The sequence below is a fragment of the Anabrus simplex genome, chromosome 2, assembly GCF_040414725.1.
Source record: "Anabrus simplex isolate iqAnaSimp1 chromosome 2, ASM4041472v1, whole genome shotgun sequence".
NCBI classification, from domain to species: domain Eukaryota; kingdom Metazoa; phylum Arthropoda; class Insecta; order Orthoptera; family Tettigoniidae; genus Anabrus; species Anabrus simplex.
In genome coordinates this window covers 627425807-627448511 of record NC_090266.1, presented here as the reverse complement: position 1 = coordinate 627448511, position 22705 = coordinate 627425807, and the positions used below count along the sequence as shown (strand labels likewise).

The 22705-nt window shown below is 37.7% G+C and overlaps 1 protein-coding gene across 1 annotated transcript in view; it reads right to left on the bottom strand.

Moving 5' to 3' along the window:
• LOC136864281 (IQ motif and ubiquitin-like domain-containing protein) overlaps positions 1-22705 on the bottom strand; it is a 361129-nt gene that overhangs the window by 82608 nt on the left and 255816 nt on the right. The window contains exons 6-7 of the mRNA XM_067141057.2: positions 6130-6294; positions 5858-6040 (exon numbers count right to left, since the gene is read on the bottom strand). Coding sequence (XP_066997158.2) covers positions 5858-6040; positions 6130-6294 — 348 coding nt within the window. The remainder of the gene's footprint in view (positions 1-5857; positions 6041-6129; positions 6295-22705) is intronic.

Here is a 22705-nt window from a genome sequence, read left to right as displayed (position 1 = left end):
TCCGGTTTTGTGGCTAAATGGATAGAATGCTTGCCTTTGGTCCGATGGCCCCGGATCAATTTTGAGAATCAACCCCCTCATACTGTTAATTCCCCTGGCTTGGGGACTGGGTGTTCATGACATTTTCGCCATTCATTTCATCCTCACTAGGACACCACCAAGCCTATACAGATGCCATGTACCATCATTATTATTATTATTATTAGGGGCCGATGACCTTCGATGTTAGGTCCCTTTAAACAACAAGCATCATCATCATCATCATCATTATTATTATTATTATTAAATACACATGTCGAATTTTACAGCGGTCGTACCCATTGTTCACTGGTTAATTAGCTTTCTTGGGAGATCAGTGGTGGTGTCCGACCCATGATCATGGGTTTGACTCCAAACAATGAAAGAGAACCTGAAAGATTGCATTCCATTTTACCAGATCTATCTATAAAAGAAAACTATATTACTTCTATAACAGCAGCCCTGTAGTGTCTTCCTACAAGGATGTAGAAGTAAACGGAAGTGAAATACCATCACTCTGTTATCTATATGTCAGAAGTATGAGGTGAGGAAGTATAAACGATGAGTAACGTATGGTTGATAGCAGTGGCGATCTGACAGACCGAAGCCTAGCACACCTATCTCCCCCGGTCCCCACTCCTACCCGATATACAGCAGCAAGCCGCGTGGGGCGGGTAGAGGGGAGAGGGACGAGAGTCTGGGCTGCAATATCAGTCTCCGATGCCTTGCTCTCAGAGATACGTGCAACGTTTTTTTCTCACTTCTTTCCAGTTTTGTAAATGGAAAAATGTGTCAGATAATAATAATATTTTCGTGTGGCTATTTCTAGCCGAGTGCAGCCCTTGTAAGGCAGACCCTCCAATGAGAGTGGGCGGCATCTGCCATGTGTAGGTAACTGCGTGTTATTGTGGTGGAGGATAGTGTTATGTGTGGTGTGTGATTTGCAGGGATGTTGGGGACAGCACAAACACCCAGTCCCCGGGCCATTGGAATTAACCAATGAAGGTTAAAATCCCCGACCCGGCCGGGAATCGAACCCGGGACCCTCTGAACCGAAGGCCAGTATGCTGACCATTCAGCCGACGAGTCGGACATGTGTCAGATGATTAGGCCTACATTATAACGTACTTCGGACTTCCATCATTCTCAACTGAGGTTTGGGCTTCACCGATAGCCTTGGTAGCCCTCAGTATATGCCACTGGTACTTATGCCTGAGTTAACAAGAAGTACAAAGGTGTGAAAGTGCATGTACCTCAGGTAATAATTCATGAAGGGAATCGTGTTAAGGAAACAAAAAACATGACGTCCAGAATTTACTGATTAAACATTACGGGGAAGACTGGCACAATGTCAATGGCTACGATACTACAGTAATCTATTTGCAAAGGATGAAGGGAATTAAGTTAGGCCTTGTAATGAAGAACTATTATGCAATAGAATTGAAAAATTAGTGACTTAGTGGTATGGTGATTCAGATTTAAATCCTATGAATGGCTGAATAAGAATTTAAGAATTAACGAGATTCTTGAGGCCAAACTGAAGAACTAAATGACTAAATAGTGTGAACAGAAAGGTTTCAATTATAGAAGTGTGTAAAATAATTAAAATAATATATTGTTTAACCAGTGCATAACAGTGAACCATTTATGTTTCCTTTACCACAGCAAACATGGCAATCTCCATCATTTTCCAGCAAACCTGGCAATCTCCAAAATTTAATTGCAATATTCCAGACCATTGATCACAACATTAGCCTCTAAATATCTCCTAAGGCTGATGCCTGAAATTTTGTCATTTACTTTCGAAATTTGATCTGCATTCTGTCCTGTTAGGCCGGAACTGGCGTCTGAAATTTTGTTTACTTTTGAAATTTGATCTGCAATCTGTCCTGTTAAACCGAAATTGACGTCTGAAATTTTGACATTTAGTGCCTGCATCATGGTCATTAGGTTAGAACACATTTTGGTTATCTTTACTGCTTCTTCTGTCTCCGAATCTTTGTCAAGTTTGATGAAAAACTTTTCAGGATCTTCTCCTTTTTCGACGAGATCTTCCCGTAACCGCGTCTGCAGCGATTTCTTCTTCCCGTTCGTCGGGAGATTTCTCTTGGTGAGTTCGTCCTTGAGTTGTTTCACCGACATATTCTCTAATATCACTCACATTTTGATCTATTTCGCACTACACTCGTATTCACTCGTAAATTCTTATGTCCTGTCACGGTCGCCAATGATGTCTCCACAAAGATGCACGCAAAATGCTGTCAACTTGCGTACTAGGATTTATTCACAATCAGTTACAAATTAAGAACACATAACATTAATCACTGCTGTCGCAAACAAAACACTTCACTCCAAAAACATCAACAAACCATCATTTTAACAACTGTCTATCACTACGCACGTGCCACATGGAGATCACAACCTTAAAACAATTGACTGCTGACTGTTTACAAACATGTTGGCCACGAGGTCACAAGTACAACTCCTGTTAAACCATAACTCCAACTAAGCAATAACTCATCTCTACTGTCAAGACTACCTCCTTATATAGGTGCCTGGCCAGGCTCCAGAAAGATATGTTACAAAATACCTTCTCGTGAATTCTGGAGTGCTTAATACATAGATATAATGTACAGAATATTCTACCATCATCTAGTCCCAAAGATATATCATTCTGGATGTTAAAGTGTGTTTCACAATACTGTAGTGGACTACACATTATATATACAGATAATAAGAAATTTTATACAGGTTCTTACATTAACTGAACTCATATAAATATCTATATATAGTACATGTTTCATGACATAACCTCACAAACAATGTGATCATCTGACTATGTAAATAATAATAATAATAATAATAATAATAATAATAATAATAATAATAATAATAATAATAATAATAATTCGAGCTCAATACTTGCATTATTTACCCATGGGTGAGAGAATATTGTTTTCAAGTTATATCCATTTATCACACTTGCGTCACGGCTTAGAATATATTTCTGGATAGAGGTACATATTATTTGATGAAAATGAAACCATTTTTGATGCTAAGTCTGTTATCACCAAACACTATTTCACTCCACGAACACAGCCCTGAAATAGTGTTTGGTGACAATGGACTTCGCATCGGCAGTCTACATGGGTGCAGAAGTTTTCTCATTATGTTAATACTTGTAAATTCATTATATGTCAATACTTTTTCATATTATCACTAAATTCTCTATCATGGACAAGTTTATGCAACGTAAACAATACTGTAAAATATGCGCAGGTTTTAAGTGATCTGATAGAATCTGAGGATGTTCTTGTAGAATGTAACATGTAATTCTTTGAATAATAGTATCCATTTTTTACAGGTATGTTTGTAGTGTTATAATTTATATTGACATTGTTGTGTGTTTGACAGACTGGAAAGTTTTTATGTTACATTATGCAAGAAGACAGTAAAGGAAGTAAAAGATGATGTAAAAAGAATAGCAGAAGAAAAGTTAGGAGGGATTCACATGAGAGATGGATGAAGATATTAATGGGGATAAGAGGATGCTGTATGGACTTATAAGAAGTACGAGAAAAGAAAAAGTATACACTAATCTGGTGAAAGAGGAGGGTGGAGAGTTAGTAACACAACCAAAGGAGATATAGGAAAGATGGAAAGAGTATTTTGAGAATATTAAACTTGGAAAATTGTGCAAAAAACATGGTAGACATGCAGGGTGTGGACTTCGAAGAATAGAGACATTACAATGTTAGAGGTGGAACTAGCACACAGAAGAATGAACATGGGAAAAGCGACTGGTATATATGAAATATACAAGGAAATGCAAAAGACAAATGCATTCTACCAAAATGTACAGAACAGAGTTTGGAAGGCAGCTGGACCTGTTGGTATAAAATGCATGTATAGATAGTAAAATGTACATGGATACAGAAATGTGTGTAAGAGGAATTCAGGAACATTCCTAGGTGGGTCTCTGACATGAAAACAGGTTCTTTTAGCCTGCTTCGAATTATGAGAGAAGATACAGTAATTTTTTGTGTTCCTGCGACAACCTATGTTCATCAACATGTTCAAAAACCAACAGGACCATTATGGAAAATGCATGAACCATGTGGGTGCACATTTCGAGCACATGCTGTACAGACACAGTTAGATACTTGTTGCCATCATCACCTTGCACGTTATAATGATGTAACTTGATGTTCAGACCATGTTTGTAATTTCAGCACTGTTTGTTTTGCTGCATTCTGTATGTATATAGTAATGGATGAAATTGTGAAGCAATCAACAGAATCATTTTGTGATGATATTATGGTGTGAGGAATGGACACTAAAAGAACATGACATACTGAATAAGAAAATTGTGAAGCAGGAAATTACATTCAGTATCGAGAAAAGCAAGACAATGGTGACAAGAAGACGTGACAGAGTACAGAAAGAATCATGAATATTGGAGATCAGAACCTTGAAATTGTGGACAGCTTCAAATACCTAGGAAGTGCTAATGCAGAAGGTAATAGAGATGCAAAAGACAAATGCATTCTACCAAAATGTAAGGAACATAGTTTGGAAGAAGGAGGTACGAAGGAAGAGTAATTAAGTGATGTACAAGATGTACACTACATCCATATTGACAAATGGAGCAGAGACCTGGGAAGTGGCAAGAAGAAAGGAGTAATATTCAAGCTAGTGAAATTAAATTCCTAAGAAGTGTGATAGGAAAGACAGAGTAAGAAATTAAGATGTTAGGAAGGAAATGGGAATAGAAAAGTTGAATGATAGAATTAAGAAGAATACACAAAGATGGTGTGAACACACAAAGAGAATGGAGGAGGAATGAATACCAAAACAAATGGAGGCCAAGCTTCAGGGAATGAGAGCAAGAGGGAGACCCAAAAGAAGATAGAATTGATCAAGACCACTATAAGAAGAAGGAACCAGAGTAGAAGTACCATCATGGCTCTAACCCGGCTGGGGCTGGATAAGGGGAAATAATGATGATTAATTACAAGTACTCTTGCAACAGACCAAAAAAAAAGCCTTACTTTTTTTTTCATATACAATGCAAGGATGAAAAGGGACATGAAAGGTAATATTCCACAGTCAAAATTACCCCAACTGACCCACATCCTCTAGGTACCATTTCAAATCTAAAGTAAAATTGAAATATAAATTAATATCTGAGCTCAGAATTCCACTATAGGCCTAATACCATAACTAAAAATTGAATTTTGTGTAATACTATACCATGAGAAAATTTATAAGAAAACTGAATGTAAAATTTAAGCGAAGGTAATAATAAATTTTGAAAATAGAGACATGCAATACAAAATACATCATTATAAAAGCTGTCTGATGTTGGCACAAAAAATTGAGCCAAGTGCACAACAGAACTTTGAAAAATAAAACAGCTATAATACAAGTATGGACGATAACTAGTTCAGAAAGGAAGAGAATAGAAGCTTTTGAAATGCGGTGTTCCAGAAGAATACTGAAGGTGAGATGGGTAGATAGAATCACTGACACATATAGGTCACATGGTGACAATGGGACAGGAAAGGCCTAGGAATGGGAAGAAAGCAGCCGTGGCCTTAATTAAGGTACAGCCCCAGCATTTGCCTGGTGTGAAAATGGGAAACCACGGAAAACCATCTTCAGGACTGCCGACAGTGGGGTTCGAACCCACTATCTCCCAGATGCAAGCTCACAGCTGCGCGCCCCTAAACGCACGGCCAACTCGCCCAGTAAAAGCAAGGATCAAAAATGAGTGTATATATATGGATAAAACCTATAACAGAGGCTTTTGACAAAATAATTCTTTAATGATATTTACCACTGTGTATTTGGCCATTTCTGGGTTGAACTTAGGATCTTTAATGAATTCTAAGAACATTTTCCTTATTCTCCTTCGGAGGACATTCATCTCTGCCTTCTTGATTCCAATCAGCAGTAACTTGGACTCCCTTTCAAGAAGAGAAACTATGTCACTTCCCCACTTGGAGTCATAAGAATTAATCTGAAAATATTCAAAAGGGAATGAATAGTGTAAACAAAGTATTGTTAAGAAAATAATGGAATCAATTTCAAATCAGTCAGCTTACTTACAGCATATTTAAGACTAAAGAGAACTTCTAAACGCTGCTGCAGTGTAAATTTTTCTTGACATAGACTGTGGTAAAGGTGTTTAAGTTTCCTCGCTCTTTGAGTATTTTGAGTATCCATGGCAATATCAAGGCCTTTGTAGCCAGTCCATACAATTGGCTCAGCACACTGTAAAAAAATAAAAATATGTATTACTCAGAAGCAGTAATAATAGGAGGAGGACAGTGATGGCAGTAACGAGTTCTATAACAAATCAATGCATTTATACATTTGGCAGGTACGTAACTCCACAGTTCTTCAGATTTTATTAGACAGTGACTTTAAGGGGCATGTACTACCATCTACAATGTGCCTGTGGATTATTTTCCAGAGACCCAGCTCCTTGGCTGAATGCTCAGCATAGTCTCCTTCAGTTCAGAGGGCCCCGGGTTCAATTCCCAGCCGGGTTGGAGATTTCAACATTAAATGGTTAATTTCCCTGGCTCAGGGACTAAGAACTTGTACTGTCCCCAACATCCCTGCAACTCACATACTAGACAACGCTATCCTCTAATATAATAACATGCAGTTCCAATACACAGCATATGCCACCCACCATCGCCATAGGGTGTGCCTTACAAGGGCTGCACCAGACTAGCAATAGGCTAGCCATAAAATTATTATTTTATTTTTATTTGCCAGAAGATAAATGAGGGTGATTAGTTGCAATGCCCTCTAGACTATTTGCTGGCTATACTGGGACTAAAGGTCATATTCCACTTCATGTTCTTGATAATAATTGCATTTATCATCAGACCAGAATATGCCTAGTTGTTATTTCAGACTCAAAGACTTGATATCAATGTGTCCTGAAGTATATTTGGCCCCACTGTTACATCACTAACTTGCAACCATCATGCCATCAAACTAAACAAAGTTTAGGGAAGTAGAACTGACTGAACCTGCAAATAGGATGAGACTGAAGGCGGTAGGAATTAGCAGTATTTGGGGACAGGGAGAAAAGTAAGACCAGTTGTTAAAAATAGTGGGTCAAAATTTCAAAGTGCAGAATGAGAAGCAATGAGAGTAGCCTAAATTATGGATTTTTTGCATGAATATGGGCAAAGACTTTCACAGTATATTCATCATGTGAGAATGCAGATAAGGATGAAGTGGATGAGTTTCATGTCATCCTGAGTTATACAGTTGTGTGGATCAAAAGTCAAGTAGTATGCCATTGACCATTGCTGATTCTCTATGCTGTCTAGTTAAAATTCAAGATAACTTGTGATTTTCAGTCAGCCAACACAGTCTTCAGACTGCAAATTATCCTGAGCACAATGGATGATGATGCAGGTGCATATGATATTTAAAACCAATTATAACTGCTAATGTTCTTAACAGATGGCATGTCACAGGATTTCTTCATTGTGCCAGAGGCCAATGACATGGGGTAGTTACATTTAAACACTCACTAACACCATCAACCTCAGCCAGGATTGAAATATTCTCTTGCCTCAAAGACTAACCAACTGCTCTACTCAAGTTGGCCATATTGGATGAAACCGAACATACTGTACGATGGGAATATGTGAGATAATAGGAAGAAGGTAAGTTACCTAAGAGATTAATGGACACTGTATTTGATAACCGAAGCAGAATATGCCAGCATTGAAAGGTTATTTATTTATTTATTTATTTATTTATTGTGACCATACACCTATGGCAATGACCATATGATATTAAATCAAGGATAAATAAATCATGTTTTGATAAATTTTATGCTTGGAAGAAAGACAGCAGCTGTTGCCAATGCAGTTTTAAATGGAGACTTGATTTTGCCCATAATAGAGTGCCTGTAGACTACCCCTTTTGTGTTAAGAAGCTTGGTGGTTCCAGAGGCCGAGACAGATTGGTGGGCTAGAACTGGCAGAAACAATAGCGAAGGGACGTGTGAATGTGTCAAAATTAATGGCCAGCCAAGAACAAGAAATGGACAAAATTAGCTGTTGACAAGTGTGTGATAAGGAAACCGATAAGAAAAATGACGTGTACAATGAACTGGAAATTTAATAATAATAATGTTATTTCACGTCCCACCAACTACTTTTGACTGTTTTCGGAGACAATGAGGTGCCAGAATTTAGTCCCGCAAGAATTCTTTTACATGCCAGTAAATCTACCAACACGAGACTGACGTATTTGACCACCTTCAAATACCACAGGACTGAGCCAGGATCGAACCTGCCAAGCTGGGGTCAGAAGGCCAGCCCGGCGACTGGAAATTTATGATCCCCTGAGTGAGGCTAGCATAATGCTTATAGCTGGTTAGTCAGTCGTGGTGAAAATCCGTCATTAGCAAAAATGTTGGCATCATAGCTGCTTCCATACTGCCCAGTAAGAAAAAATGTCACCTGCATGGTACTTCCTTTTTGTTACCCACATGAATTTACATGACTAGACCAAATATATTATTTTTGAAAGAAAGTATACTACCCTTACGGGAAGTATGTGGGTGGGAGGATCGTTCTTTGATAAGCCTTCCGAAAATAGTACAAACTCATGCTCCACATATGCAAATGTGTCATGCACTCAGATGCCATTACCTAAAATCGAAAGATTAATATATTGCCTTACGCACCCACGTGATCATGCAAAGCACAGTGCTAGTGTTGACTGTTTGGTTCACCAAATTTATCTAGTCATAAATTTAAATTTCGCAGAATTTTCTCTTAAGTGGTGAAGTTGCTGGTTGCTATCTTGAAATTCTGACCCTAAATGGCTTCAGAAAGACTCCAGATCACTGGAGCCAGCAACACTGGTGATGATGATGAAAATGACAATGACCTGCATTGGATATGGGGTGATAATAGGCCCTGAATGAGTATAAGCAAGTGGAAATTAGCATGCAAATAAACAAAAGTCAAGACAGACAGTGCTTCATGCCTATTCTTTTTCAGAGTGTGTTGTACGCCAAAGTTTATTCGGCCTTAATTTTTATATTGTGTGTTCTATGTCTACGTGATATTTATAAATTTAACCACACCCATGTATATCTAAGGACAAATTAAATGGTACATGAGATAAGATCATGATTGTCTTAATGTGGAAGAATAACACTGATTGACAATGATCATACATATCCTAACCCTTAATATAGATCAGAAAGCTACCTGAATGAACCTTTTCTTAACAGTGATACTGAAATAACCCTTAATGTACCATATTCCTTCAAACATTGAAATTACACAGAATAAATGTAAAAAGGACAATTCCATATTGAAAATTAATTTAGAGTTCACAGAGTATTCATTGCATTTACCAATATAACAGGAAAGAACTTACCATAGTACTCGCATGCATTGTCATAAAACAATTCCACTCACATTTATTAAAAGAAAACGAATGTGCCATATGTTCCTCTACTGGCTTCTACCTTTGATTTCCCTATATGAATTACAAGGTATTATTATTTTTCTAATAATAGTAGATCAAAAGAAAAGATATCCATATCCCTTCATGACTTTTTTTTTGCTGATAGCTTTACGTCGCACCGACACAGATAGGTCTTATGGCGACAATTGGATAGGAAAGGCCTAGGAGTTGGAAAGAAGCGGCCATGGCCTTAATTACGGTACAGCCCCAGCATTTGCCTGGTGTGAAAATGGGAAACCACGGAAAACCATCTTCAAGACTGCCGACAGTGGGATTCGAATCCACTATCTCCCGGATGCAAGCTTACAGCCGTGCGCCCCTAACCGCACGGCCAACTCGCCCCGTTTCATGACTTTTAGCAATATGGCTTCAATAATAAGAAAAGAGAGATTTTTTATCAGAACAAAAGAAGATCATACTTCACAGCCACTCAGCTGTTTCTGACACTTGTGTACTCTAATCAGCTGTGATATAAATTTAGAGTTAGGGAGATATGTCTCAAGGGAATGCTTGTTGTTTAAAGGGGCCTAACATCTAAGGTCTAAAGGGAATGGAGATAGGTAATTTTAATTTTCCTCTGACGAGATTGATGAGTGGATGACAACATCTGGGTAACTCTTCATTCCATTATACAGCATTCACTATTCGACTACCTCATTCATTCGAATGGAATTTCAAATGAAAAATTAAAAAAAATAATCAAATGGAAAAATAGTCAAACAACCAAAAAGTCAAATGGAAAAAATAATTTAATAAAATGAAATAACTGAATAAGCGATTATTTTGTATTCGATTATCCCATCACTAATGTAACTCTAGCATCATACTAGGACCTAGAACTGATTAGGCCAGTGAGTATTTATAACTACGAATTTATGCAGGAGTAATCACCTCTTTCATTATATGAGTTGTGAGATATTTGTGTTTTACTACAAAGGAGTATCTTGTATTACGAAGTACAGGCCTACATCATCACCATCATCATCATCATCATCATCATCATCATCATCCATGCTCATGTTAACTGTCCATGTAAGCCGAGTGTCATGTAATTCCTACTGCAGTGAAGTGAACTTGTTCAGTTAATAAATGACATCATACAGACACACATGTTATTTGTACTGGAGACATATTGATGTTTGTGATTTGTTAATTGGATTGTAGTAACAACGTAGACAGAGTTTCCGGATCTCAGAAATTGCAGCTTGGAATGTTTGAGAAATCATTATTGCACTATTTGGTTTTACATGATATTGTCAGTCTTGAAATATGTCGAGATGACTGATAGTCATGCTTGGTGTTAATTCTCGAGGTCCTGCTCATTGTGATTTGTGACATCGATCAGATGTTTGTATGTTTGTTTATATTTGTATGAAGTGTAAATATTGGCTTGAGATCCTGCACGTTGTGGTTTGAGACTTCGATCAGATGTTTCGATGTTAGTTTATATTTGCATGAAGTGTAAATATTGGTTACATGTTCCAGCAACTGTCTCATTTTAAGAAATTCCGTTTTTTCTTTATGTGCTGAAAACCAAAGTGTAAAGTCAGTGGTTTGAATCCACCAGTTTAGGTGTGGGATTTATTTCTTTATTCATGATGTGTTAACATGTTAGAGTAAAGTGGAGACCTACTCAGTTATTTGAAAGACTAGGAATAGATAAGTCTCCCATGTGCGTAGAAAAGTGTCAGATTTAAACTCAACTATGTTGATATCAGAATGATAGCTTAATTGCAAGGAATTTAAGGTGATAATTTAGCTCAGCTAATGAGTAATTAATTCATAATAAAGGAATATTCATTGGTAATTTACGATGACAAATTGAATGATTAATTCTTGGATCTAATTTGATCAGATAATTGATTAGTCATAATTTGTAAATATTGTGAGTCTTGATAATAGGGATAGATTTTGGTCATCAATCACTTGGGGTGATGTCTTTATTTTTAATATTATTTTTACGTTATTCTAGTCATTATACTCAAAGTTATGTATGCCCGATTTAATTGTTTTGCTGTTAAATAGAGATGACCATTAGTAAATTCATCGAATTACGAATGAATGGTTCAGAAGTAGGGATTTGTCTTATCCAGTGTAATATTATTCAGCCTAGATTGCAGGCTAATTTTTATTTTTTCTGATTGATTCCAGACTTAATCCAGGTCTTCTGCCATGATAGTTTGAATTTCTTGTAAAATTTATTTTGGAAATAAATGTGCATTATTTGAAGAATGACATCATGCAAACAACTATTAATTTTCATTTATCATCAATGTGTGAAGTGCTTATTTTACGAATAAACGTCAGCCTTGTTTTTAACTTGTGTTTATTTTGTGTTGTCGTCAGCCCTATCCTTTAAATGCTTTTAAAAATAACAAACCTGCAAACGAACGGTCCATCTTGGGACCTCTCGTATTGCTCGCTGAGTTAGTCAGGGGAAATTAGGGCAGTATGTATGTATGTATTGTCCCCTTCAAATTTGGCCTACAATGAACATTTTATTGTGTGTGGAAAATGAGAGGGTATCATTCTTTTATTAAGGGTGATGTATTTCAAGTTCATTCTTACAGAGTCGTGTTCGCATGCATAGAACCAGTTTTTACAGGCCGGGGGAGCAGTAATGATTTTTCAATCAACCAGTCAGCTGTGTCATGTGACCTACTTGGAAAATTTCAAGGCTAGGTTAATTAGCAGCGTGTGTGGAATATTCTGGAGAATGTGATATCTAGAATTATAGTAACCTATCAGGTGCAAGTACGACGTCCAATTACGAGACGACATGATGACACACCCACCTGGTAAATGCTTAAATACCCGTGTTTTACAAACAAACACTCTCTTATTCTTCGATTCTACAATATTCTAACACTCTTATATTCTGATTCTACGATACTTTGATGTTCTGACATTCTGGTAGTCGTCGAGTAAAGCAGATTTTCGAGAGCTAAGTTACGTACTGTTCTTCAATAAATTCAACGTGGTTATGTGTGGAAACAAAGACTAAAATTTTGTGTTAGTTTCAGGTTTCGTCTTATCAAGAGAGAAGAGGAACGCAACGTGCTCGATAATCTTCGCCAGGATGTTTCAATTACCATCTGAAGGAGAAATCTACAAGATTACTGATCTGGACTTAGCTGTCAACATGGAGAATTAAGATGTAGGCATTATCTAACATGGGGAGATAGCAACTGGAGCAGATTACCATCAAGATGTGAACGAGCAGATCCAGAACATCGACGGAGATCCAATTCCATCAGAAATGTAAGTACCATTTTATAATGTTTTACCTGTTCATCTTTGTAGATATAATACTTACTTATTCATTAGTGGTAGTATTTCTATTAGATTTGTAAATTTTGATGATATTTCCATTCTTCTTTCACATGGGTAATAGTAGTGTTGTTACGTTGAGAGTGTATGAGTAATTGGATTTTATTAGAGTAGTTAGACTGTGTGTGTGTCTTCTATTATAATACTGAATGTCCCAACCAACAGCTTACTGTACTATTTAAAAATCATTGACCTCACCAATAACAGATGATTGTTTTTGAGAGGATATTTTCAAATGTTGAACTCGTGTGGGACAGATTTACGGCATATTTAATATGTTGAATTTCAGTCTAAATTTTTACCTCACGTATTTCATTGGATTTTATGTGAGTTAGTATCATCAGATTCATTGTCGAACTCAGATTTTTGTGGAAGTAATATCCAGCAATAATAATAATAACAATAATATAATTTAATAATTATATTATATTATATAATATAATTATCATTATTATTATTATTATTATTATTATTATTATTATTATTATTATTATTATTATAGCAGCTCAGGTTAAACTAAAGGTTAAGGGTCATGAGTTTAAATGTTACTTGTTCTTATTGTGAAGTGTTTGATATGTGCTCAATTAAATGGAATATGCGTCTGGAATACGGTGAAATCCCGAGGGATTAATTACTGGATTTATTCGGGAAGTATGTGTTTGGTGAACCATGACTTCTGTAAATGTTGGAGCACATGATAAATGATGTGTGTAAGATTTAAAGTAATAATAATATTATCATGACTCATGAACTGCAGGTTCAATGGTGTTAATGTTTGACCTGTATTATGTGCATGTTTGTAGTCGACAATTCTTCTGAATATTGAACCGAAGATATTCCTAATGATCAACGTTGTGAGAACTTTGTTATTTCTGAAAAAGCGATCGCCCACATTTTATCACATTTTCTGTGAGGGTTGTAAGTTGATATTTGACCGATACTGTAATCATTAAAATTCCAGGAGTAGGGAATAATAACCAGAATTTAATACTCAAATTCTAGAATCTGCTTGTAATGTATGTAAATAATATTCATGTATCATTTGTTTCTGTGATTTATTGAAATGTGGTTCTGACCTGGCCACGTGTTCACCATGTTGGGCCCAGGTTATCGTCAGCATTGTTTGGGATGATTTATTTTGTGTTGATTTAAACCTTTAGTGAATTTTATTTAAAATTTACACAAAAGTAACATTAAGGTACAGTCACGAATGAATAAGTGTGTAATATTTCATAAGTGAGGGCAAAGGCACCCGAATTTGTAAAAGTTGTTAATTTCATTTTTGAGGTGTCAGATAATGTGAATTGATTAATATCACGTATTATTCAGTGAAATTTTGAAGGAGTTTCATGGAAATAACAAGTATAAGAATGTAATTTAATGGTGATAAGTCTTAAATAGACATGTTTTAGTAAAATTTTAGAATAAATATTTTAAGCATAGTTCAGGGGAACTTAGCAAGATAAATGAAATAATGTTAATGAAATTCATCCACAAGAAGGACGACTTTGTTATAATATTTCTGATAGATTTATGCGAAGTTAATGACACCACAATTAATTAATTTCTTCAGAATACATGAAGTTTCTTTGTGTGAATGTAGATGTTATTACGATAACACATGAAAGTATAAGATAGTCTAGGATAGCCTAGGATGGCATAGGTGTAATTTTCGAGCCATGGAAAGCTCAATGATATTTAATTTCTTATAAATTGTCAATAATCCCACCATTATTAAGATGAGATACTCCCAACATAATTCAATTTCTTTATTCAAGCCAGATGTAGGTTAATAAATATTTATTATGTACCTGTATTTCAGTTAAATTCAAGTTTCGATATGAGTGGAGAACGATGGTGTTATATCTCACGCAACTTGCAAAGAAGAATTTGAGTAAAAATCCATCAAGATTTGTTTATTAAAATTTGTTAAATTTGTGTTTTGACTGCTAGTTTTAAATAAATGTCAAACCTGTTGTTTTAAATGTTTTTCTAAATGATTGTTGTCAGTCCTTGTATCTTTCCTGCCTTTTTAAAGTAAGCAAAGCCTGACAGAGAACGGTCCGCATCTGGGACTTTCGCTCTCCGGCTGAGCTGACTGGGAATAAAGGGGTCAGTATATATATATTCAAAGGGATCCAAAAAATGTATTCACTGTTTGTAGTTCAGTAATTTAAAAATACACAGACTTACACTTACTAATCTCATGTGGAAGTGTAGTGTGACTGATAAATTTGTTGTGATTAGGTAGCACTGGCAATTTGTGCCAAGCATGCGCGAGCGTTGGGGCGAGCTCGCCATTACAGCAGAAGACAGTCGAGTAGCAACAATGGCTGAGTTAATGTTATCATTTGTGGAACTCAAGGCTGTATCTAAATAATTCTGGGAGTACAAGAACATTCACGAGGTTCAACGGCAGTGGCAGACAGAGTTTGGAACATGGCCACTTACACATAGAACAACAGCCCGTATTGTGAGAAGTTCCAAGCCAACGGAACTGTTAATGATGTGCACAGGGCAACATCCGGTCGACCATGAACAGTTACAAGTCCAACGTTCAGTGCTGCATTGTTGCAACATTTCATCCGATCACTGGAATAATACCAATATAAATGGTCCGTTATTGGACATTATAAATTTTCCAGCTTACTCATTCCTGGTTGCCAGCGTTTCTCCCCCCCTATGCTAGGCTGGGCTCATCAGTTGGTACCTAGCCACCTACCAAGACGCTGGTTAGTACATACTGTGGAGGCCACTGCGTGGGCTAATTGTAGCCACCGGCAGTGCCAATGCACTATGAGAGACCCTGTCCCACTACCAAAAATTGATGCCAGTCTGGCCATCAGATGATATAGATGTTGATCAGCGAGCCAGGGAGTGCATGAAAGTAGGGTAAGCCAGTCAAGTGTAACACGCTCTCTTAAGAGTGCAAATGGTAAGTATTCATTCCAAGACTGCTACACGCAATGAATGAGGACTACCCAGATCGAAGGATAGAATACTGTGAATGGTTTGAGCACATGGTTCACGAGGGTGAGGAATTTGCAGGGAAATTTGTGTCATCCGATGAGTACTGTGAACTGCCACAATTGTGTCTACTGTAAATCCTCACATTCATGTGGAGAAGGCGGTAAATCAATCAACTGGGACTTAATGTGTGGTGTGGTCTGTCAAGAATGACTTTTATCGACTAGAAACAACTACAATCAATGAGCTACGTGAAAAAAAAAAAAATCATAGTGTCGTTCTGCCATTACATCAGATACACTGACAGCTGTAATTCGGTCTGCAGCTTGGCACCATCGGCATTGTTTATAAGCTGCTGGTGGTCATTTCGAACATATAACATAACTCATAGTGCCAAAAATTGTACCTGCATGTCAAATTTGTCAGAAGATATGGACTATCAAACAGTGATTACATTTTTTGGACTGCTCTGTCTGTCTGTCTGTCTGTCTGTCTGTCTGTCTGTCTGTCTGTCTGTCTGTCTGTCTGTCTGTATGTATGTATGTATGTATGTATGTATGTATGTATGTATGTATGTATGACCAGGTCACAAAAGCCAAGCAATATGACCAAGTATGTTGTAATGCTGACCACGTGGCACTCAATAACTTCAAGCCATCTGGCTGGGAAACAGATGTCTTGCCAAGTCCTAAATGGGCTGCATGTGCCACATTTTCATATATATATATTATAGGGGTGTGTATTTATTAGAATCAGAAAATGGAAGTGGTAGTGAGCAGAACCTAGCATCACCAGAAAGTGTTAGTAATATGAACTGTAAAAAAAAAAAGTGATGTTTACGGAGGCAAATGCACAATATTAATGAACATACTAATGCAGCAGATTAACAGCTAACATAGACAGTGATTACTATTAATAATATGTTTTACATTTAAGGCACAGAGTAAAGATAATAACGTTATTTTTTTACGTCCCACTAACTACAATTTGACAGTTTTCAGAGATGCTGAGGTGTCAGAATTTTGTCCTGCAGGAGTCCTTTTAGGTGCCAGAAAATCGACCGACATAAGGGTGATGTATTTGCGTACTTTCAAATACTACTGGACAGAGCCAGGATCGAACTTACCAAGTTGGGGTCAGAAGGCCAAAGTCTCAACCATCTGAGCAACTCGGCCTGGCACAGAGTAAAGGGAGAAAATACACATGTAGTGGTAGCAGTCTCTTGTACTCAGTTACATATTAAATCAGGTCATCTTAGAAAACATAGCTGCAAGTTTTCGCACTCCATCAACTTCAATCATCAATTAAAATGATTAAAAAACAAAAGTTCAATAGCTTCCTTCTATCATAAGTCTAATTCTCCATGCTATAGTTTGTGTCACCTCAAGGTTAGTCTCCAAATACAGAGCTGATGAACTTGGTGTTTGGTCCCATAAAACAACAATCATCCATCATTTCTGTAATGGTACAGAAACCGAATCCTGAACATCCAAGTGTAAAAATTTGCAATGATAATTGCCAAGTGATTTATTCTGATGTAATTGGCATTTATTGGCACATATATCTGATAATATTATTTACAGACACCAATTCCATTATATATAGGTATATTTTTTTAATTTTAGATTTTACGTTGTATTTTTCAGTGTAAATTAAATGTTAGGCTAGTGAGTCTTGTGAAATCTGTTTAAGATCAGCATTAACAACTTTGTCCGTTGGGAACATAAACAGATTCATGAAATCCCCATGTGTAATCATGTTCAAGGTTGCTATGAGACTGAAAATATGACTTGTAGAAACTAAATATGATCAATATAACATGGAGATTTAGTGTTGTTAATTTGTTTTCAATTTTGTTTCAACCAATAGGAATTATGGATTTTTCAAATATATATAGAAAGCTCCTGAGGAGAGACTCTTGGACACTGATGTAGTCATGCAGATGTATATTCTGATTGTGACAATCTGATGCTCATTCTCATAGTGATGGTCTTTCGGACTTTCTTCTTACTTTTGCATTTACAGACGCTGTACGTTGTCTGTGAAAGTTCTAGCCATGCAGCAGTAATGAAACTTTACATTCTGTGCTCCAACTCGCAGATTGTCAGTATTCATCTTCCTGGTGATTGCCACCTCCCATGCTCCTGTGTAGTCCCCACCCAGAGATCTGAATGGGGGACTATTTTATCTCCGGAATATTTTACCCAGGAGGAAGCCATCATCAGTCCATCATTCATTGATTCATTAAAAAATAGAGACTTGCATGACCTCAGGAGTTAGTGACAACTGTAGTTTCCTGTTGCTTTCAGCTATGTAGCAGTATCAACACTGCTAAACCATGTTAAATATTATTACAAGGCTGTATCAGTGAATCATTCAGACTGCCGTTTTTGTAACTTCAGGAGGGCTGCTACCCCTCTTTCGATGAACCATTCGTTAGTCCGGTCTCTTGATAGATACCCATTCGATATGGTTCCACTTACTTCCCCACCACAATGAAATAACATGTTTCACAAGGTAGGACAATTTAATTACAGTTAATTGATTGTTTTCCTTGATTAGGAAAAGCCAGTATAGCCATTTATAGCTCTTTCATAGAAACATCTTAATCAGTTCCCAAGAAAATGCCAACCAAGTTAGGAATGACTTGTGAGTATCTGGTGAGTGCATGACATGACAAGCCACACTTCCTGGAAGACGAACACATGTAATGTTGCCCTGCTTGTCTCTTCTTCATGTTCATGGTTGGCCAAAATCTATGCCCAAACGTTACCCGATTCCCTTCTCACCGGAAATTCTAATGCTCATGAGTGCACATGGGTCCACACTAACAGACTGGTATGCCCATCGATGGGCCATGCAGTGCAAGATGCTGTTTTAAGAGAGAGAATGGGAAAAGCCCTACAATCGGTAAAACATAATTTGTACTATGAACACTCACAAAAAAAAAAAAAAAAAAAGTGATTTCTTTTAGATTATACGAGGGCAGATCAGAAAATAAGTTGCACTTCCCAGTTATGGCCATTTATTACACCAGCTATACAACAGCAACACGACTATAATGACATACACTGTAACGTCACTTTTCCACATGGTTTCCAAGAGACTCCAAACATTTCTGCGAACGCACAATCAACTTGTCGGTGCCGGATGCATAGAAATTTCCTCCAGTGTTCTGCAACCACTCGGAGACAGTAGCCTTCACCTCCTCATCGGTCTGGAAACGTTGACAACCGAGCTCCGTTTTGAGCTTACCGAACAGATGAAAGTCACATGGCGCTACGTCGGGACTGTAGGGTGGATGTTGCCAGACCTCCCACTTGAAACGCTGCAGCAGTTCTCTCGTTTGGCGGGCCTTGTGAGGTGTTGCGTTATCGTGCAACAAAATCACACCGGCGCTCAATTTCCCCCGGCGCTTCTCTTTAATCGCTTTATGCAACCGGTGCAACGTTTGACAATACGCCGCCGCGTTGATTGTCGTTCCTTTCGGCATGAATTCCACGTGCAGCAAACCCTCCATGTCAAAGAACACTGTCGCCATAACTTTACCGGCTGAAGGTTGAACCTTGGCCTTCTTTTGTTGTGGTGATGAGGGGTGCACCATTCCATTGATGTTCGCTTCGTTTCGGGGGTGAAGTGGTGGACCCACGTTTCGTCGCCAGTGACGATTCGCCGCAGAAACCCGTTGCCGTCTGCGGCATAGCATTGCAAAAATGCCAGGGAGGATTGGAAACATTGGCCCTTGTGCTCATCGGTGAGAAGACATGGGACCCATCTTTGACACAGCTTATGATATCCAAGGTCCTCGTGAACAATGTCGAACACACTGCCATACGACATGTTCAGCTGTGTTGCGATTTCTCTCAGTTTAATGCGCCGGTTCTGTCTAATGATCGCATTCACACTGTTGACCTTTTCACATGTCCTGGACGTTGCGGGCCTGCCTTCGCGATGGTTATCCGTGATATCCGTGCGTCCGGCTTCGAATTGCTGACACCAATTTACGATACCTTGCCGGGAAATGGCCCGCTCCCCACACGTGATGAATGTCCGTGAAAATCTTCCTTCTGGCCCATAGGAATCGGATTGTTGCACGCACCTCATATTTGGAGTGAACGTCCAGTTGATGCGCCATTTCATTTGGTCGCTATTCACACAATACTAGACAAGACACCACAGCGACCTGCCTAACAGACGTGTGGGCAGTGTCTGTCCCTTTCTCCGCTGTGCCTACGTTTGCGACACACAGCACGCTGCTGCGACGCCTTAGTGCAACTAACCTTTTGATCCACCTACGTATTATGAAGCTAGTTCAAAATTATAAATATAGCAATATTTTCTCCAAAATATGGTTGCTTTCCTACCTTCAATGTCACATCCCCTATATCTTGAATAATTCACTATCATTGTATGTCTTAAAATCATGATGTAATTCTCATTGTCAAAAAACTGTTATGATAAGACAAATTGTGAAATTTAAAGCAGATAATTTAACACCACATGAGTCTCAGCATGTATTGTTAATTCCTCACTCAACCTGAAGGTGTTTGTTTAGTAATATCCTCATTTAATACATATGACAGTATGGATGGCACTACCAGATCTGTAGTTTCACACATAATTTACTGAGGTAAACAAATTTTCAACATTGGTGCTTGTATGGTGATACCATTTCAGTAATGACTGATGATTTTTCATAACTTTTAAATGCTGGCAATAATGATGTGTCTTATTTAGGTTTGCCATATTTGCTCTTTGGGGATGGAGTAATATTACTGATTTCTACTACGGGTATATAATTAAGTTAGCCTCCCAAGAAAACCTAAAGAAAACAAAATCACGGGGAGTTCAACATGAAATAGAGGAGAAGCTGTCACTTTACAGAAAGAAAAAATTACAGGTCAAACAGTTGGTTGTAGATGAAAAGCAGAAATGCAAGGAAGATCTGGCTACCAAAATAATGCACGATGGAAAAAAAAAAAAAAAAAAAAACTGTTATACAGTACTGTTAAGAATAGAAGAACTCAAAGTGAATCTATCCAATCTGTAGAACTTCCTAATGGTGAGGTGACTAGGGATAAGACCAAAATATTACAGGAGTTCCAAAGGCACTTTGAAACTTTGCTGAACTATTATGAAAATGTCACAACATTAAATGACGAACCTTATGATTTTGGCAGCGCAAATACCACTAGTCTGACATGGTTGGAAGTAGAGACAGCAATATCTAAGCTGAAAAGCAACACATCAACTGGATCAGATGAATTAAGTGTTGAGATGATCAAAGCACCTGGAGAGGTTGGACAACAGTGGATGTACTGGGTACTAAATAGAATCTGGAAAGAGAATGTAATACCCAATGACTGGAAGGTAGAATGCTCATGAGAATTATTGGGAGAAAGGTAAAACACTTATAACTGTTTTTCTGGACATCGAGAAAGCATATGACCATGTACCACGCAGGCATACAGTATATGGGAATATTTGAGACATAAGAAAGTGCCTGATGACATCATAGCATGAGTACAACGATTATATGATGAAACCAAGGTGTTGTGTCCAGGTCCAGGATGGAAGGTCAGGTTGGTTTGAAATAAGGAGTGGAGTGGAGTCCATCAAGGAAGTTGTCTTTCACCACTTCTCTTCATAATCATAATGGATGAAGTTTTAAAAGCAGTTAAAAGAAAGGATCCAACAACTAATGCCCTGGTTTTGGCTGATGATGTAATGGTATGGGGTGAGACAGAAGCAGAAGTACAAGCTAGACTAGATCTCTGGCATGAAGCTTTTACAACCTTAGGTCTCAAGATCAGACAAACAAAGACAGTTGGCTTGGTGATGAGTAGAAACCCTCCAACTGTTCATCTAAGAATTGGAGATGAGGCGATGGATATTGTAGACAACTTCCAGTATTGAGGTAGTGTTCTGTCATCAGACAATACCATACATCATGAGATTAGTAAAAGAATACAGAAAGCTTCAAAATTCTATCACGCAGTACGTCAAATACTTTGGGATGAAACATTTCCGTTAGTTTCCAAGATCAGCTTGTACAAAATATATCTAGTACCTATATTGACGTATGGCCTAGAAGCAGCAACACTTACTGGACCCACAAAGAGTCATCTTCAGGCAACAGAAATAAAGTTCCTCTGTTCTTGTCTACAAAAAAAAAAAAAAAAAAAAAAAAAGAAGGAATGTGGATACCCGGCAACAGCTTGGATTGGAAAGAAGCTTGCTGGAGACTTTAGAAGTGAAGAAATTGCAATGGTATGGTCACATGAAAAGAATGAACCCTCACAGGACTCCTCGAACATACTTTGACCACAATGTTCCTGGAAAGAGACCAAGAGAAAGACCTCGTGATGTTTGGGAAAAACAGATATTAAAGGACCTTGAAATTAGAGATGTGACCTGGCATCGCATATATGAGCAGTACCTGTGGATGGATAGGACAAACTGGAGGAGGCTCATACACAACCGCACCCGGTTTGCTGGAGCGAAGAAATGATGATGATGATGATGAGCCTTCCAGGAGTCTCTCAAATGATTTGTGTTGATGTTGGTTCATTTACAGACAAGAGATATCTTGGTCATCAGCCCTTGTACTTAATGCTGCAGGTAGTTTAATGATGGCCTGTGTTATTGTGGTGTCTGTACAAGCATATATAACTCTAATTATCTAGATTCAGAATCAAAATAAGTATGCTGGGGCCTAAAATAAAATGTTATCTTGGCAGTTCATTGGAACAAGTTTAAAATTCATGTGACATAAGTTTTCATTCTGTTGAACACAAATCTAGAACTCTTCGTAATTTATACTGTTCTAAGGGCCAGTTTTATCAAATTCTGTTAAGGATTTAATGTC